At 43.5% G+C, this 20,474-nt stretch overlaps 1 protein-coding gene across 7 annotated transcripts in view; it reads left to right on the forward strand.

Annotated features, from left to right (window-relative positions):
* dock1 (dedicator of cytokinesis 1) overlaps positions 1-20,474 on the forward strand; it is a 194,847-nt gene that overhangs the window by 137,507 nt on the left and 36,866 nt on the right. For all 7 annotated transcript variants that reach the window (XM_047608341.1, XM_047608343.1, XM_047608342.1 and 4 more), the window contains 8 exons: positions 7,512-7,590; positions 8,533-8,633; positions 15,944-16,002; positions 16,582-16,730; positions 17,749-17,834; positions 18,113-18,269; positions 19,690-19,730; positions 20,082-20,172. In XM_047608341.1, the coding sequence (XP_047464297.1) occupies positions 7,512-7,590; positions 8,533-8,633; positions 15,944-16,002; positions 16,582-16,730; positions 17,749-17,834; positions 18,113-18,269; positions 19,690-19,730; positions 20,082-20,172 (763 nt within the window). The remainder of the gene's footprint in view (positions 1-7,511; positions 7,591-8,532; positions 8,634-15,943; positions 16,003-16,581; positions 16,731-17,748; positions 17,835-18,112; positions 18,270-19,689; positions 19,731-20,081; positions 20,173-20,474) is intronic.

Below are 20,474 nucleotides of genomic sequence, written 5' to 3' on the forward strand. Positions count from 1 at the left end.
ATTCAAATGATCAAGCTCTGAAGTGGCCTGACAAGGAGCCATTCATTTGATTCAGGTTTGTTGGAGGAGGGAAACATCGAAGACATGCAGGGCAGTGGGTCCAGGGGACCGGAATTGAGAAACACTGAGCTATACCGTCAATTTGACGGCGATGAATCACTATTACGACGTAGATGTAAAACTTTTTTAGAGATACAAGTTTACATCTGGTGATATGTAATTTTCCCATCTATCGAGGGCTAACCCTAACCCTAACCCCAACCCAATGATGCCAACAAAAGTCCATCCAACTGGGATGATGTGTTGCCAGCCCATGGATGAGTGAGGCAAACCTAGGAATGCAGTACAGATCACTTTTTCGTCCTGATGTCTTCTTTGTTGTGTCGGCGGTAGCTGAGTGTGTGCACTTAAAGCTAGGCTGTACACACTCGGTGGGTGTCAACAAAGGCGGACAGCTTTACTTCGCTTTCCTGCTATACAGCTTTATAAATGGTGCATTTGTATAGATCTGTCCCCTAAATGTCAACCACACCGCTTTCACGGACTACTCGGAGTGCGCTACAAGTTTTTGTTAATGTCTAACACTTTGTGTGTATCTGATTGATGCTGAGCCTTTCCCAGATAGGTGTTGCCCGTGGTGTGCAGTGCACTTGAATGGCTCTGATCATACCCTGTCAGCTAGCCTTTAAATAATACCCCCCCGAAGAGCGATAACATCCAGTGTGATTTCTCTCAACCTGATTTTTATCAAAGCCATTATCAGGAAGCAGCAGGGTTGCTGGTTGTGTAGAAAGGCTGTCTGTCAACTGGATCCACCACATTAAGCGTTTAAATACAACATCACCGTGGTGTAAAAATGGTCGGAAGAATAACATTCAAGATTTCACGAACTTTCACTACAAAAGTGTAATCAGCTCCTCTCTGTGTTTAATTTTATTAGATTGCAGAAGAGCAGAAATATAAACAAGCATAATATGGAAATGAAGTACCTCTGATTTCCACAGTACTTAACTTTTCCACCTCTCTTTGCAGATGACCCTGATTTATTATTTTCTTCTAATCACAGACAAATTAAAACCATTTTTTCCCCACGTTAGTTATGAAGCATCACTTAGGAATTGAAGCCGATGCTTCACTCTAGACTCGGGGAATATGCTGCGGCTCATTTATGCATTTCCTCCTTGAACATAACTGACATGTTTGCAGTACACACAGCGAATGTTCCTTTCACGCAATTACTTCTGTCTTTAGATCAGCAGTATGTCAAACCAACGGGGCTCATTTTACGACTGCGTATCTGATGTTTATTTAATTTGGCATTCAAACAAGCATTGATGCCCCCTGCAATCAGCATTGATTAAAGGGGCACCCGTGGTAGGAATGTCAGCCAGCTAATATGCCAAGGTCTTATGTAATCATCCAAAATACACTGATTGTAACTGCTGCATAGTGCATGAGTCCAAGAAACGGTGAAAGGAAGAGTGAAGCTTTTTCCTCTAAATGTTTGATGCAAGCTGTCCAAATGCTTTCGCCGCGTTTATATCGGTTATGTTCAATCTATAAAATGGGAGACAACAATAACCTTAAACGTTCCTCATCATCTTATGCATTGCTCTGTGTGAACTTTTTCCAGAGCGCAGATACTGTGAGGTTTTCTGTTGCCGGCTAATATTTGGAGTTCTGTCTGAATCAGACTGTGTTGCTTCATTAGTAATCCATTCACCTCCTCACAGTCTTTGGCCTGGATGAAAAGCAGCCTGTGGTGCTGTTGTAACCTCTCAGATCTCTGTGTTTATAGGCTGCTTCAAGGTACTTTGCTTCAGCTCTTCCTGGTGCCGCCAATCCAAAGTGACTGCAGCTTTTTTTTTTTTTTTTTTTTTTTGTTATCACAGTATATGCAAAACAAAATACGTCTTTAGGTCAGAATTCAAATGTGTCCAACACTCCCTCAGGTGTACTGATGTACTTTGCATTTGGTGCTAAATAGGTAATTTTGCATGCTAACACACCAAACTAAGGTAGACTTTACACTGGCGAGATTGTCCTAAAACAAAATGGATTTGTTCAAGACATAAGTGAGTCAAGTTTTGACTCGTCAGAGAATGGACATGGACCTTCTGGCGGTGTCCTGTGGTGTCTGGTAACACAGTGTTATTAGTGGGGGTCCTATGGATTGAGGGGAAGGGGTGCCTGTTGTTCATCCCACATATATTTGATTAGTTTGGGCTCGAGGGAATTCGGAGGGAACACTTTGTCCTGTTTTTCATGTTTTTTGAGCCGTTCCTAAACCGTTTTTCGTGGCTGCATCCTGCTGTGGATGGCTGCTGCCATCAAGGAGTGTCATTGCTATGGGGTGGGGGCGCCTGGTCTGGTCTGGGGGGGGGGTGCTACATGTCTAAGTAACATCTACACAAATGTCAGGTCCAAACGTTTCCCAGCAGAACACTGAATTGTCACAAGATGCTCAATGTTATCCACTCTACTTGTCATAATGTTGTGGCTGATCGGTGTATAATATAATCGTCTGGATGCCGAAGCAAGGAAATTGACAGTTTCTTCGTTTGATTTGCCAGCTTAAGTCTCTTTGACTTGTAAAGTTGATTCGACATAAAAGTTGAATTTGGTATTTGGGAAAACTAGACTATGTCGACATTGTCAGCTTGTTCGTTTATTCAGTGGATTTGTGGCCGTGTTTCTCGTATTTTCCACAGGTGCAAAGGGTATTTCAGCTTTAACAAAAAAGACCCATATTTTGTTTTGTGAAAGATACTATTTTGAGTTTTTTTTTTTTTTTTAATATAAAAGTGGAGTGGGGCAATGCTATGTTCTTCCCTCAGTGGAAATTGAAACGTCTTAGAGATGATAACAGTACTTTGACTCCACCCCAGTGATATGTCATTAACGCTTCCCTTAGCATCCCCAGGGTGTGCTGCTCAGTAGAAATCATTACAGCCTATCTGAAAAGCCACAATACAGCTTAATCCGAGTTGTTGTACTGTATTTAAGTAAGGGGGATAAGTTGTCGTACTGAAGGGAGAGTTGGGTTGAAATATTATGGCAGATAAACTGATCTAATATTAGATCTCCTCTGAAATAAATGTAATCTAATTTAATTAATTGGAATGATAATGAACTTTTTTTTTTTTGACCTTGCATTATCTCCAAGCGCAGGCAGATATGTCGGCTATTCAGCAATAGTATGCAAATAGCTCGTGATCATTATCGGTAATGCTCTCTGAACTCAATTAGCAAGTATGATCTGCTGATAACGTTTCATTTGCATATAAGCTAGGTGTCGGTGGTGCAGATCATCTGTCGGAGCTGAAAATCTGTGCACCGTGGCTGCAGGAAGTCTTCTGATTCAAAATTGTTAAAAAAAAAAAAAAAGCATCATGTAAATGTACAGCAATCAGTGGTAATGGGGCGATTTCTCCGACACTGACAGTTGGATGGAGCATCATTTATCATAATGATGCCTTATGTATACCGGTCAGGATGACTCAAACCTAGGAGATGCTGTGTTGCTTACACGCCTTTACTTATAATTACATATTTTCTGTATGCGTAAGTAGAAAATAAGGAAGTGTTTCAGGAGATGATTAGAGCTACCTTCAATTCCCTGCTGGACTTAAGATGAAAAAGCAGAAAGCTGCAAGATGGCCAGCTGTTTTTTGGAATTGCACATTTTGAGGATGTCCCCAGAACTGCTTTACGTCTTAGCTGGAGGCAGAAAGCAACCCATTACTTAAATCTTTGATTACTTTTATTGTAGCAGCTACAATTTCCCTGTCTTGAACATTTAGCTTGTAGCTGTAATGAAGTCATAAAGAACAGATTTTTTTCACTGTGTCTCTCTCGTCTTCTGAGCATTGTATTTTCCCTCTGTTGCGTAACGACTGGCAGATTTTGCGAGGCAGCCAAGCATCATCTCTGTGGCATTTGGTAGCGCCACCACAGACGGTATAATATTCACTTTATGTTCACGACACTCTTAATTCCCGCTGATATCTCCGCGTTTGAACAAAGAACGATTAATTATTGGCAGTAATTACTTCTTTTTATGAATAATTCCTGTTGAACTAAGTCAAACGCAGATAATGTAGAGCTTTTATTAGTTTATCACACAACTCTTTAAGGAAACAGTTTTAAGCTTTCATGTTTTAAAACCCACATTAAAAAAATATATATGCGAAAGGTTTCTGTAATCGTGTCTGAAACGGCCTTTTTGGAGTGTCTTAGTCAGAGCCCACTGTGAGGGAGAGTATATTCTATTTCCATCCGCCTCATTAAGTTTTTCACTTTAATTAATGACAGGATGTTCTCACAGAGGAACTGTCCTGTCTGTTCGTTAGTGCCCATTATAGTGTACGTCTGTGCTAAGGATGACTACCGGCTTCAAATGGACTTTTTAGTTAGCTGGTTTACCTCATTGTGTGATCTGTAACATGCGAGAGGCCTCCCAAAAATCTCCCACGTTTTGCTCGTCATCTTGGATCGTCAAGCCGTTGTAGTGGAACCACAAAGTTCTTCCAGAAAGTTCTTCCAGAAAGCGTGATCTAGAAGAAGGTCGATCACATTCATTTTGCTTCTTGGATCAAATTTAATCAGGGAATGTGAAGAACCATTGCTCTCGCTCATTTTCTCACTGTGTGACCACAGCAGTTGGAGCTGTGCTACCTAATAGCTATAGAAATTACATCTGCAGCTACTGGTGATTAGCTTTACCCTTCATACCCTTCCCCGCTGTGAATTAGACGTCAGTATACTCCAACTGAACAGAGTTAAAGTTTAATGCAGACCATATCAGATCAACATCACAGTACTGTACTCATTAGAGTTGGTACAATATAGTGCTTTATACTGATCAGGCATAACATTATGACCGGGGCAGCAGATAGCATTGAGCATCTTGTCACAATTCAATGTTCTGCTGGGAAACTTTTGGACCTGGCATTGGTGTGGATGTTACTAAGACACAGATACCCACCTAGACCGAGCCATGTCCCCCCCCATACCCCATAGCAGTGATATTCTTTGATTGCAACAGCCACAAAAACGGTTCAGGAACCACTCTAAAAACATGAAAAACAGAACAAGGTGTTGAAACTGGCCTCCAAATTCCCCAGAGTCCAAACTAATCGGTTATCTTTGGGATGACAACATTGTGTTGCCAGACACCACAGCACACCCTCAGAAGGCCCATGTCCATTCTCTGATGAGTCACAACTGTTTTGGAGGCACAAGTGAGACCGTCGTAATATTAGGAGGGTGGTCTTTAAGTTATGCCTGATTGATGTAGGTCAGCAGTCATGACTGTGGCCACCTGTGGTCAAACATTAGCAACGCACAATTTTTTTTTTTTCCGTTTGTCTTAAAAGATGGAACAAAACAGAGAAACGGACCAGTGATGAAGTCTAGGCTTTTTATACGACATGTTGGACGTTACAGTCTCCAGCCACCTGTTACAGCGTTTAAGGTTTCCTATTAGTGGTGCAAATGCAAACAAATCCCTTATCCCTGGATCCCTTGTGGGTATTTGCCACCAGAAACTCCCCAGAACTATTTGGTCCTTGCATTTCACGTCTCTATTTCTACTGGTCAATTAAATCCAAACATAAGTGCATCAAGTGTGACTCTGCTAAGCAGTCAAGCTTTAGTCAGTGCCCATGCCTGTCCAGGCTCATATTATGCACGTGCTCTGGAGGAATTTAATATGACCTTCTGCATCTAAAATGTCATCCCGTCATCATTCGGACATTTTCATGAAGAATTGTCGTAATTAGCATACATCTTGCCAAACGCACGTTTTGTGAGGTCAAGGTGACCTTTGACCACTAAAATCAGTGAAAAATCCCCTAAAGATACTTCTGAGATTTCACATTTATTAGAATGGGACAATCTGAAATAATAATAATAAATTAATAATGTTTAAAAATGTTTTAAATAGTTAATAATTAGCTGCGCACATTAAACAATAATCCTCCCTTAGTCCGCAGATGCAATGAAAGGAAAACACATTTTAGCATTAGTCCAGTGTTAAGCGTATCAACTATATTGGCATGTTCACAGCTGCAGAAAATTGAGGTGTGTGGGGGGGGGGCATGTGCAGACTGGCTGGTGGTAATGGGCTGTCTGAGTGCTTAGGAGATGGCAGGGGTTTGTCAGAGAGGCCAGAGAGCCAGAGAAATTGACTTCTAATAGCACATCCAAAGGCGCTCAATGACAGTTAACCTTTCCAGCTAATGATTAAGGTCACTCATAATATGTATCACATGTCAGCCTCCGATAGCATTTAGTCAGCAGTGGAGATAAATGTATGACATGAATATTGCATGCCTTTAAAATACGACGGGTTCCGCGGCAACATCTAGACCTTCCAGTGAGCTCAGAGGTCCCCTCTGCGCACAACTGAAACACAAGGGGATTCCAGGACGACGCATGTGAAACTGATGAATCCCCCAGCTCCAGTAAGGGTTTAGCTCGGGCGCTGAAAAAAGGCGGGAGGCTTTCTGGGAGCTCCCCGTGCGCCAGATGTCTGCTTACCTGCCAGGGTCAGTTACTTGAGCGTTAAATCTTAATGCCACTTTATTGCTTGCTCGTGAAGCCCCGACGCAATCCACCCAAGTGGCATAACAGTTGTCCTTGTTTCACCTTGACGCCTTCGCCCACGTTCCTTCATATTCTGCTTCAGGTGATCGGTCGTTGCACTTTGTTTATTGATTAGCAGGGAAACGCTCACACCAACTGCAAGAGGTGGAAAACACTGTAGCTGTGTTAACAGAAAATGCCAGGTCAGCGGTTTTTTTTTTTTTTTCCCCCTCCTATTTCATCAGTACGTAGTTCATTGAGTTTGGTACACACATTGTTGTGTGGCCGGTCCTACCGGGAAATGAAGTTAAATAGTGGATGGGCCTCTGACTCTATGGGTAGCAATCATAATTTCCCGTAAAAGCTTCATGCCACTTAAGTTATTAACGTTTTATTCTGCAGCGCTTGAGTGGATTAACCCATCAGCCGGTGTCCTCATTAAGATCTCCTCATGGCCTCTTCTTTCAAGGGTGCTTCCAAATGTACCTCCCGAAGAGAAAGATCAAAACGCGCGCTGCACCTCCGTGAGGAAGCGCGCGTTGTTTACAAGTGGAAATACTGTGCGTGCCTGGCGTTCCTCCAGTTAATGAGCTCGTGTCGAGTGATTCTACGGCACACAATGTAAAGTCAGGGAAAGGATTCAGAGGCACTGGAGGAAGTAGTGTAGTTTGTTTAGTTTGTTGTAGAGTGTGCGATGAGATGGATCATTGCTATGGGGTGTCTGGTCTGGTGTAGGTGCTACATGTCTAAGTAACATCCACACGAATGCCAGCTCCAAATATTTCCCAGCAGAACATTGAATTGTCACAAGCCGGTCGATGTTTAATGATATGTCTTATCATTGTATAACTGAGCATGACTTTTAATCACATCTTATTCGACATGATTGAATGTAAATACGTTTCGCTTTCTTCTTTTTCCAGAGTGTTCCTGCGAGCCATCAATCAGTATGCGGCGGTGTTGAACAAGAAATTCCTGGATCAAACCAACTTCGAGCTACAAGTAAGACCTCCATTTAAACAGCGTTAATATCACCCAAACTCAAGCTGTTCGTCATTCGGTCAAGAAAACAATGGATTCACATTTGGAGCGCTATTAAAAGCAGCTTGGTGGCATTTCTCCTAAACTATGCAATCTCACGCTGAAGCTGAGGCTGAGTCTGCGCTGTCAGACCTTTGGAATATATATATTAAATTTAAAAAAAGAATCACTGCAGACGTAGAAATTGGAGAGAAAGAACATCAATTACTCAGTAATGGCCAGCAATTTTATGCGAATTTCTGAATATTTTAACCCGCTCACCCGAGAAGAGAGCAACTTGTTTCTGCTTGTTTTTTGTTTTTTTTAAACGTCGGGCATCCGGGAAAATGTTAATGTTGTCAACGACCGAACTGCTCGGGCCTTTTAAAGCCTCCGCGGATTATTGTAAAAGTGTCTTAGTGTGACTTACGGCACTTAGAGTTGTTTCTGTGGTTTATGAATAAACCTTCCGTTTAAGCTATAGCTCGTTGCTGCGGGGACAATTTATCTGCATGGAGTCCTACGCGGTAGCCTCATACATCAGTTCAAGCTCGGGTGTTTTCATGAGGGATCGGGTGCTGTATTATTCCGGCGCACTCTCTATTCAGCCCCGTCGTGTACACTCTTGTTTGCATGCAAGGACTATTTGCACAGCGGTGAAGGATGGCGGCCACTGTAGCACCTATTTTAGCTGCTGTCGCTGCCTGATTGAGAGTGTGCTCTGGAGGACGTTCGCCTAAATCACCCGCCTCTTCATCCGCGGGGTCGTCTTCCTGACACCCAAGAATAACCATCTCATCTCAGCCTTTTGATTTAATGAAACTGTAAAGCCTTCTGCAAAGCGTGAATTACATTGTCGCAAAAAGCCGATTCTCTTTTATTCCCTCTCCCTCCGCGCTCACGCCCTCTTTTTTTCTTCGCCAGCTGTGGAACAACTACTTCCACCTGGCCGTGGCCTTCCTCACCCAGGAGTCGCTGCAGCTGGAGAACTTCTCGAGCGACAAACGAGCCAAGATCTTCCACAAGTGAGTATCGGGACTCTCTTGTTCCGCGGGCCGGCCTCATTTTCAGCACAGCCAGGAGTTTCATCGCGCAGAGGCTCACGGGGATACCCACGGCTATTGTGAAGGCTGCACTAGTTGCTCGCATTGCTGAAAAAAGCACATCAGCCCTGTAGTAGTAACTCTAGGGATTATGGAGAGCACAACTCGTACTCAAATCTCAAGTACCAGTCAGCGTTGGGATTCCTTTCTTTAAAGTGTCTCCGACACGCATTTTTTCCTCCTTTTTCTTTCCTGAGATGATGAATAGGGAGAAACTCTGAATAGATTTTTTTTTTTTTTTTTTTTTTAACTCTATGAAAGTTAGACCTTTGTTGTTTCCTAAAATCTGCCTGTGCGTGCTTTCAGCTTTAAATTCAGACACCGATTCATTTCCCGTTCATTCACTCCCCGTGTCTACAAAGGGCTATTCAAGTCCATCTGATAATGCTTCCAGACATGGAGCGTTTTGGCTCTATTCTTCGTTTTCGCTGAGGTTCTGCAGCCAAAGCATACATCACGTTGGCTCGTTGCTTGACAGTGAGACTCCTCTTTGGTGAGAGCTTTATTATTGACCCTGACTCCAGAAAAATAAACAAAGTCAATACAACTGCCAAACACAGAAAAAAAACCTCCCAAACCGCCTCCGCCTCTGCTTCTCAATTTGTCAGCATTTCCCAGCAGGAACAGCTATTTGAGTCACATACACAAGAAAACTGCCATTCCTGGTGTAAATACATAAAGGGGGGTGATCTTGGTCCTCGCTGTTTACACATTGTTTGTTTGACTTTCCCAGATATGCCATTCAAACACAACCAGGTAATTTAAGGAGCAAGCAAGAGGGATGTTATACAGGGATTGTCAATTTTACTTTCTATCTTTGTCTCCCCTCTCCCCTTCTCTGTCCCTCTACCGATTTCTTTCTTTTACCTCTCCCTGTCTGCATCCTGTTTCCTTGTGTGCCGGTGCATGAACTGTCGGCTCTGCCAGCAATACCAATTATTGTGCCTTGCTCGGAAGCGGAGAACAGAGGGGTGAAATCAAAGATTTTTGGAGCACGGCTCTTTAGCAATGTGCATCGGTGCATTTTGTTTCTTATTTTTTATTTTTTTTTCCTGCGTCACACATCTTTCACTGGAGTCTGTGGAATTCTGATGTCGTTTTCGCACGCGGGCCGCCATGACACGGGTATCAGGCTGACTGGTCTGCGTGGCCTTAATAGGTAAATGCATCTTCAAGATGTTTTAAAAGATAATGCCATTTTTCAGCTCATAGTTTCCCCCGCTCTAAATATAGCATTATAGTTGCTGAGGATGTTAAATAGGGCAACCAACAAGCAGCAACCTCCAGGGCGGAAAAATGAAGCCAGCACCAAACTGCCAAAAAACACTGCAGTTCCTCAACTGGCCACTTGAGACCTGCTCCAAAATTAAGTCAATCCCCATAGACCTCCGCTGTTTAAACTAGAGATCGACCGATATATCAGACGGCCGGTATTGGCATATTTTACTGGTATCCCGATACATATATATATATATTTTTCCCCAGCAAGATTTATAGACGGATGCATCCACAGGCAGCCCTGTACTGTTGGAGACGCTGTGGACGCAGCAAACCTGTGCAGCCCATACATTGACCCTCCCCCACTACCGCAGTGTTTGCTGCTGGAAGACGGAAAATGCTTGTGTTCTACTTCTTTTTACCTGTTTGAGACCAGTAACATTTGTAATCATTGTGTCACTTTTATCATGTAAATGGAGGGAGAAAAGACAGCATCAGCTCCAAATATTTGCTCATAAAATTGGCAGCACGCATCGGCCCTAAAAAAATCCATATCGGTCAAAATAAATCATTTTCCAGCTTGCAACCCTCTCTGTAGCTGATTTCATTCATAACAACCGGGTTATTATTTTTTTATAACTATCCTTTTTAAATTTGATCTAGGCTTAAAATGATTGAAAATCAAGCGTGTTAAGTTGCTAGCTGTCTGCCTAGAGTCACTCCTCACCCAGCTCACCAAGATGCTGGGAGTCAGAGCCACCGCCACAATGAGCTTCAAACTCATTCACCGGCGGAAAAACAAAAACAGAACAAAAAAAAGCAATCAAACAATGGATATAGGTGTTGAACAAACAAAGTTAGCCTTACCCCGGGGTGCCCACACCTTATTGGCTTGCGGGCTACTTTTACAATTGAAAAGAAAAATTGTTCCACAGCACCTTTAGACAAATAGCACTGCCCCTTTCAGAAGTTGTTGCGTCGATGTTGTGCATGGACGTGTACCGCCGAACTGAGATCATGTTGCAATAAAAAGTAAAAAACCAAAACCAAAATGTCGATGTCAATCTACACCCACTACCTTTCGCAATCTTCCGGCCAAATCGCAATCGACATATTGTGGCCTAACCGATCTGGATATATCGTACAGTTTCTCCGTGCAATGAAAGATTGTCTTGACATTTTCTATGCGATCACTTTTCATCTTTGCTTCGCATAAAGTGCTGCTGATAAATCGTAACGTTTGGCTTGTTTACGATCATCCATATTTATAATGTATGAACGCTAATTTCTTCCCCAGTCGAGCTTGATTTTAGCTATATCATGTTTTCCCAGGCCTCAGCAACCACTGAGGTTTTAAGTGAGTACGTTATTATTGGTGTTGCTGATAGGAACATTGGACCAAAACCGCCGAAATAAGAGTGACATTCTACCACACTGTAAGTTTCCTTTCAAAGGAGAAGGCTTGTTGGTGGATAGAGACGGATATGTAGTCGTATACAGGACACATACACAGCTGCTGGATAAAAGAGCATGCAGCATTGTCGTTGTCATGTTACGTGCATATGAGTGATGAGGAGAGGAAGCATCATATTGTCAAGTTTTGTGAATATCTCAATCTTCCTTCGCTTCAGGCTCTGATCACATCCGAGCTGTCCTTCCAGTCCAATGCTTGTCAATCACTCGCGTTTTTTTTTTCCCTCTTCTCCCTCGCTGTATCTGTCACTCTCTGTATTTTACTCCCTGTCGCTTCTGTTTTCTTCACTTCATGCCGTCACGTCCATTTTCTCCCTTTTCCCTCTCCGTCTTGATCCTTGGCCCCTGACCTAGTCGCATTTCGCAACTCAAGCAGCCGAGAAGCCCCCTCGCCCCCCCCACCCTCTCGCCGCTTTCCATCTGCGGACATGTTATTCTTAGTTAACCTCTTCGAGAGCTCCCCACCCATGGCTGACAGGTACGTGTTGTAGGTCCTGACAGCCGACAGTCATAGCTGCCTGTCTCGCTGCCTGCAGGAGTGTGACAGAACAGCACCCTGTATCTGTTTGGGCTCAGATGAGGGCACGGCGCCTCCTGCGCAGTCGTCTGCGGAGACAGAAATCCACGTCCTGCCGCCGACACACGAGAACGCCACACACACCGACATGTACAGGAATAAATTAGAAGATCCACATGGTTACGCATGTAAGCGTGGATAAGAAGAAAAAGCTGTCAACGATGTGATGCATAATGCATTAGCGTTCCCCCTTTTTTTTTTGCGTGCATGTGTAACAGTAATTTATAGTGGCAGGAATCTATTTATATTTTACATTTTGCCAATATTCTACCTAAAGATCAATGCTTGGCATCTGCGGCACTTCTCATTTTGACAGCTAAATATGGTGAAGTGTTTCGACTTGGCCGGGCGGTGAAGAGGTGACGCAGCTTCTTTATTAAGGATTCCTTCAATGCTCTTCTCCTCTCTGTCAAAATGCATTACAGTGTCTTTCTGCAATATTGGCAACACAATCAGCTGCGTTTCAGAATTCCGTCAGGGCTGCGGGGCTGCTCTCAAATATCACAGCTTCAGATTTGCCGTTAATTAAAGGTCGGGAGAGGAGCCACTTCCAAACGGGGCCTCTTTTTTAGTTCTTTACGATGTCACCGCCGAGGTGTCATGTCATCGGTGTGCTGGGAAGAGGAGACACTGTGCTTTGTTAAGTTACTCAGGATAGATTTTGGTAAGGGAAGGCACAGGAGTTGCTTATTTAATCCAAAAGTAGTTTTGTTCAAAGTTGTCTTCTGTAGTTTTAAACCAGAGCTCTATATTAGAGAGTCTGGCCAGCTCAAATCATGGACGTCATGTTTGCTATATCGGAGGGAAGATTCTATGGGGGTGAATGTGCTATTTTGAAATAAATGTATTATTTTCACCCTTATAAATGTTAATGCCAACGTCAGTCAATAGGTAAAAGGCCCTCACTTAAATATGCTAGCGTTTACTTAACTTTAAATATCTTAAATGAGCCTGTAAAATGCTTTGTAGCCCAATCACCTCATCAGTCACAGAGCTGTGTTTACCTTCTCCTCAGTCTCCCAGTCTCAGTCTCAAATTATAAATACTCAGAAATAGTGAAAATTAAACTAGTCTTCCTGTTATTTATTATTATCATTATAACATTAGCACGCTAGCCATAAGAACTTCACAGTATATATGACGGTAGCTGCTATTTTTCTAAGCCTTTAGTCTGGACAACTAGCTAGCATGACTAGCATAAGGCGAGGTTAACTTCATTCATTTATAAAACGGTGTTGGGTGTATTTGAGATCAAGGTTCACAATAATGATGGTATGACTTTATTTTTCCTGTATAAAATCTTAACAAAAGTCAAAGAGAGACATTGACATTTACCTCACAATAGGGAGAAATCAGTTGACATCTAGTTCTTCCTTTTAATCTTCTGCTCCCATAACCTTCTCCATTTTTGTTCACTGGGGAAACAGTGCAGTTTCCCCTGTATTTTCCTGATGCGGCATGTTTTAACTTTTCATCCAATTTCTCTGTTATTGCCAGTTCTCTATGGGTGAACATTGGTGAGATGTATCTAACACGGTGCCCATGAAACATGTGACCAGCTCACAACCAATCAGCATAGCAGGATAGCTCAGACGGTCCTTACCCTAGTTGGCCAGACTCTCTCTAATATACGGCTTGGGTTTCAAACCATGGTAGAGCTCCCCCTGGTGGCTGGCTGCAGTTTAGATCATAAGCTCCGCCCCCTCCATGTTAGTCTGGACGAAGTGTCGGTCATCGATATCACGGCTCCACTCTCGGGCCGTGCTGCACAGGTTCTGGCTCCAAACTCGCAAGATAACCACAAAAAGTGGTTTGTCTCTGCGGCTAAGTTCTGCCTAACTAGTTCCTAGCCCCATTCACACTCCACTTCTTAAAGTATTTTTCAGTTGGGTTGGCAAGATGGCTTCCCTGAGTTTCAACACACATATTATTTTTTCCTAATTTACATTGCCCTAAACCAAACATAATATTCTTTTCTGCATTATACAACATCCTGAGCTAAGGCTGATATTCATTATTTTAATTATTTCCAAAACATAATGCAGAATAATGACACTAGCACAGATTTATTCAGCTTCTTCTCACAGGGCCTTTATTAAAGGGCCTTTTCTCTAAGTGAATACAGCATCTCTCACACTTGAAATCATTCACCAGAGTCCTACCGTTAATTATAATAATGTTCTGATAATATGTCATTACGTTGTTTTATCAACCTGCTGAGCCAAGCAAACACAGACAGGCTTGAGGACAGGCAGCGATGGTTTGCTGCTGCTGTAAAACGTACCCACAGTGTGTTAAGGGTCAGTGCAGTTATTACCCCTCATGCTGAACCTGCGGTAAAAAAATACATCTGATTACTTCTCAGCGTGAATTGGTTCAACTAAAGTGTGTTTTACCAGGTAAGTGGAAATAGGGTGAAAGGCTCTCTCAGGGCTCTTGTCTTTATTCTATTCCTGGATTGTAAATCAGTTTCCGGCTTGAATTTACTCTCTTTGTTCCATCTGTCAAAGGTGCCACAGCCGCTGCTTTTGTTTCGTGCGATCGCTTTCACAGAACTCACTTTCTGCCTCCCTGCCCCTGTTTCCACTCCTGTTAGTCTCTCCGTCTTTCACCTCTTTGTCTTTCCGCGTCCGTCCTTTCCACTTCACTCTCTGTCCTCTCCGTGACCTGGGACAGTGTGGCTGGCGGGGAGACGGGGCGCCAAGCTGCCATGAAGATTGGTTCACGACCTAAACAAGGCAGAGCTGATCAGCTCATAAGCCTCCAATTCACAAAAGACGGACAAAGAGTCAGGGCGGGAGCGAGCTCTTTCGCTTCTTCTGCGAAGTCTTTGGGCTCTCGACTTGGCTAAGCGGCCTACAAAAAACAAAGACTTTGTGATCAAACACTTGAGCCCGTGTCACCCGTCCTCTGTTTTTCTTTGTCTTCAAATGCATCCAAAGAGCAGACAAAAGGCCGTAGTTGACGGATTGCTGTGTGTGCACTGTATGCTGCTAACTTGTGTGAATAGAAATAACTCAATAGTGAGGGTATGTCCTCAAAAGACCGTCAGGAAAAAGCCATGTAAAGAAATTGAATGTGCATAGTGAGCTGTTGTCCATCGTTTATTTAGCTCTGTATGAGAAGACAATGTGAAACTCACTATAAATCACATTTTTACATTTTATAAAGCCAGGTTACTGCATATTGTTAGAACCTCTATTAGAACGATGTGGAATGCACAAGCTCTAGGCCAGTGAACGAAAACTGATGGCACCTCAGAGCTTTCTGTCCAGCTCCCAGAATATTACTGAATTCAGGAATAACCTAGCGAGGAGGACAAAGTATGTTCCTATATTTCTTTCTTTTTTTAATTCAAATTAAACAAACACACTCTGAAAACTAGCTTGTGTTATAGCCTTCAATCAATAATGATGGTAAATCTCTTTCATTGTTTCACATTTTATCTAAAGTTGCTTTTCATAAATGTCCTTGCTTGGCCTTTTTTTTTTTTCCTCCCACACACTCAATAACGCACAATTGCGGCATCTCAGTAACAACTACAAACGAGAAAATCACAAAACTGAAATGCTAATAGGATAAGTTACATTTCCCTGGTTTGTTTCCGTTCTCTGATCACCTGAAAACCTCCGCAGGTTCAGAGGCAGCCTGCTTTACCTGTTCTGTCTCGTCTTCTGTGGCGCTGAGATGCTGCCGCTCCAGCAGACCGCACCTATTAGATGGTCATATAAGGTCCCCAGCAGCAGTAGTAGTAGTAGTAGTAGTAGTAGTAATAGTATTGTACAGATTATCAGTCCCCAGGTATTAGCAGAATGAAGCCGTTCTATTTGGTTTCTCACATGGCTGAAATGTGCCAGAGCCATTGATACATAAATTAAATCAAATCATAAAACACTATGTTGTGTGTTCATTGCCTCCATTCATCAACAGGTCGCGTTACACTTCTGCTGTGTTTGTCTTTCAGGTACCAGGACATGAGACGGCAGATTGGCTTTGAGATCAGGGATATGTGGTACAATCTAGGTAATTAAACTCATTCACTGTGTACTGCAAACATTTCTCTTCGGAGCGAATTCGCGCCTTAGAACTACAGCGAGGAGTGTTGTTTCCTTGATTAATGTTTATGATTAGTCTATGTGCCAACCAAGCTTCCAGGCAGTCATTTCATGTCAGCCCCGACGAAGAGGAGCGGCTAAATATAGACAATCATGTGTTAATTAGCTTTATGTTGCGTGAGGGGAGAGGCTTTGCAGTCGAGCCTCGACGGAATGAGATCGTAGCGGAGGGATCGGGGTGTTAGATTTGAGCACCTGTGTCCCCCTTCTCATTATAACCTGCGCCATCTGATCCTTTAATTAGAGCTTTCCACCAAATTACACCAACTCATTCGCAGGATTTTAATGTGCACGCCGCTTTCTTTAACTGAAGTTATTTACTGCTCGACTGTGAGGGAGACTTCGGTCTGTCTGCAGCTGCTCCTACTTTAAAATGAAGGATTGTGCATGTCATCAGTTATTGTACTTGTTTTGTCCAAACTAAAGTCTGAAAATGATTCATGCGATGTGCTTACGCGCGAGTGTCCGCTCTTCTTCTTCTTTTAAGGGCCTCACAAGATTAAATTCATTCCCGAAATGGTGGGCCCCATCCTGGAGATGACTCTCGTTCCTGAGATCGAGCTGCGGAAGGCCACCATCCCCATCTTCTTTGACATGATGCAGTGCGAGTTCCACTTCACGTGCAGCTTCCAGCGGGTGCGTCCTCCGAAACAATACGAGGCAGAAAAGGAGAGTTTATAGCGGGGCGGGGGACGGGACGGGGGGGGGTTAGTAATAAAATCCGATCGGTGCCGGTGTGGGAATCTGAGGAGGAGCGTGGTCTGTCTGATAAAAAGTTTCCTAGCCCAAAGCTCACTTGTAATTCTGCAAATCTAATTTTGTTGCACTGCGATTATCAACAGCCACGGTAAGTGGGACTTAATGTTATGCCTTGTTACAGTGCGAAATTAAGCCTTTCTGCATGAGGAAATCCGTTTGGTTACAGCTGTTCTGTCAGAAGATGTCTCAGGAAGCTTTGGGCTCTGGGATGTTTATGGGGGCTCCCGCAATATGTCATGCTTATGTTATTCTTATCGGATTGGAAGGAAGCAGGAAATATCTCTGAGATCGTTTTATTTTTTTATCAGTGAGTGTGGATAGAGGGCTTGTATTTAAGTCAACGTGTTTATTTCTTTTAGGGAATCGTGATCAGTTTCTCTTTGCCCTGACCCCTTTTTTAAGCCAGTGTTGCTCCCTTTACTGGCTCATCCTTGGCTTAACAGAGAGCACCATTTGTATCTTTTCTCACTTGTCTCCTGTTCTGTTTTTGTGTCTGGGCACAAAATGCAAGTGCCTGAAGAAATCAGTGAAAATAGGTTTGTTTCAGCCCAATAAAACCAGTTTTTTTTTTTTTTTTTACACGGCTGCTACATCCGAATATCGGACAAATGGGTCAATGCGCCACTGACAGCAGCTGCTTCAGCAGCGGAGCAGGAGCGAAAGGGCTCGTGTTCTAGCGAAAACTTCAGCAGATAACGAAAAGCTTTAATAATGAACAGAAAACACAAGCTCGCAGCCGGCTGCGCTACAGGAAGAGGGACCATTAAAGTCAAACCCCCCACCACCACCATAGCCGAGCCTCGATGCAGAGCGGGAGAGTGAGACAGGGAGATGGCGTTAATGAATTGAAAAATTAGCTACACTGATTATTTACGCCTGCTCTGTCTAATTGCAGTTTGAGAACGAGATCATCACCAAGCTGGATCACGAGGTGGAGGGGGGCCGCGGGGACGAGCAGTACAAAGTTCTCTTTCAGAAAATGTGAGTACTGATTAATGGGCGGGATTACGCCCGAGCCTTTGCGCAGCTTAGATAATGCTAATTGCGACATAGCACTCCTCTAAATAATCACAGTGTGCTGATGATCGCGCGCCTTGTCATCACAGTTTGCTACTGTGATATTTGCTTTTTAGTCCTTAACAGGTAATGGGATGTTTCCCCAAATGCTTAGCAGCAAAGTTTGACATTTTAGGAAAAAAAAAACATTTGTTTTCCCCTCTCTTTCTGCTTCTTCACGTCCCCTCCGCTCCAAATGCCAGCTTACTGGAGCACTGCAGGAAGCACAAGTACTTGGCCAGGACGGGCGAGAACTTCGTCACCCTGGTGGTACGTCTGCTGGAGAGGCTGCTGGACTACAGGACCATCATGCACGACGAGAACAAGGAAAACCGCATGAGCTGCACCGTCAACGTGCTCGTAAGATGCCTGCTTTCGGTTCCCTCACACGCGAGCCAGTTAAATTAACACAATGGTGTTGTACTACCAACAAACAAGACACAATAACAACCGCCTGCGCATGTCACAGCGCGTTAAGATGCTATCGCAGAGCAACCCGAACCACCTCTCGTCTATGGTGTGGCATTTCATCTGGGAGCGCTGAAATGTCAGCGTCGTCTCACGTGAACGCTGGGCTTTGGAAACACTATAGGCATTTTGGCCCTTATTTAACATGTTCTTTCAGGCCTGTGTTAAATTGTCTAAATGGTCTTCAACACTTTTCAACTCCAAGAACCCCCACACTGATGGAGAGATTAAGTAGTGACCCCTACCTACTATATGTGTTCTAGTGCTGTTTAGAAATATACATTATTATCATTTTGCATTCAATATTAAGCTATTGAAATAATACACAGGTTCAAATAGGATCCTGTTGAAGATCTATGATCTAAAGCATTGCTTATTACCCCCACAAATTCAATTTCTTTAAATACACATTAACATGAATCCAACATATTTTAGTAAAGGGATAAACGAGGGCATAAGATGTTATCTTTCAGTCAGCACTTCACTCATTCAGCGATACAGGAGCTATCTCTACAGAGCACCACACTAGCCCTGTTAATCTAAGATTCCTGTAGGCTCCGCCCCTATCGATACCGAGCCAATCACGAGGCTGCATAATACACGCTGACTCTGTAAGGTTCACTGCAGTTGTCCCCAGGTGAAATCCAGAAGTACTCTGCAATATTAGCAGAAAAGAAGCTAACAGTGCGCCTATCTCCCATTAGACAGTTACTGAGGTCAATATGGATCTCACCTTATCTCATCTTCTGCTACCGCTTATCCTCACTAGGGTCGTGAGGGTTGCTGGACCCTATCCCAACTGTCGCAGGGCTAACACAGAGACAAAGAGCCATTCCCACTGAGGCTCACACCTAGGGTCAATTTAGAGTTTAGAGTCACCAATCAGCCTAACGAGCATGTCTTTCTCGTTGAGAGGCATCAGTGCTAATTTAGTTTATATTTTAATTTTTATATATACATTACTGTTACACGTTTGAAATACAAAAATGAATATTTGAAGCTGTGTTTAATATTGGATTCAAAATGATGATAATAATGTATGTTTATAAACAGCACTACTTTAATATAGAACACATATAATAGGTAGGGGGTCCCTGCTTAATCTCTCCATCAGTTTGGGGGCCTTTGGCCTGAAAAACGGTGGAGACCCCTGGTCTAAAAATCTTCTGGGAGATTCTTATGTAATATCACTAAAATATTAATGTACAGTCCGTTGACCTCTTAAAACGAGCACAAAGTGGTGAAGCTTTGTCAGCAGCGTTGTGTCAGCTTTTAAAACCCTTCCTGTTGCTTTTCTCTTTCCACGCTCTAGAACTTCTACAAGGAGATCGACAGAGAGGAAATGTACATCAGGTGAGACGCAGTCCGCCATTGTACCCGTTACACAATTTACACACAAACACACACACACCATGTGAGACATTTCACATGCGATGCTAAGGTACGAGATACTATGTCACTCACATTTTTTCTTCAACTGTACGTCCCCGGAGACCCAGAATAAAATATTACATTCTTAAAAAATGCATTTCCCCATTCCACACTCCTACAAGTCAGAGTTTCCCATCTGTCTGTCAAGTGTTATTTGGGGTAAAATATGCTGTCAAGACGTATCCGTCTAGCAGAGCTAACCTTCTGTCTGTTGTTAAAAGCGCGAAAGGCCCACCAAGACGTGACCCATAAATCACTGCTGTTCCCCGCCAGGTACCTGTACAAGCTGTGCGACCTCCACAAAGAGTGCGACAACTACACGGAGGCCGCGTACACTCTGCTGCTACACGCCAAACTGCTCAAGGTACGCGGACACCTGACTGACGACACGTAAATGGATGAGTGTGCTCCGTGGAAACATGTTCCTCACAGAGCTTGGATCCACTGTTGGCTTATTGTCAGGCAGGCGGCGTTCAACCTCAGGCGTCGGAACAAGTGTGTCTGAACGTGCAAAGACTCAGAGGCGCGGGGCCGCGTCCGTTTAATTCCGACGTGGCATGAGGTGGCTGCAAAGGAGGCAGACTTGCTGAGCTGCGTCTTTTTCTCCTCGCACAGCCGATGCAAATCACAGCTAGCATCTGATCTTCTCCTGAGGGGAGGGGGCGA

The sequence above is a fragment of the Mugil cephalus genome, chromosome 16 (assembly GCF_022458985.1).
Source record: "Mugil cephalus isolate CIBA_MC_2020 chromosome 16, CIBA_Mcephalus_1.1, whole genome shotgun sequence".
Lineage (NCBI taxonomy): Eukaryota > Metazoa > Chordata > Actinopteri > Mugiliformes > Mugilidae > Mugil > Mugil cephalus.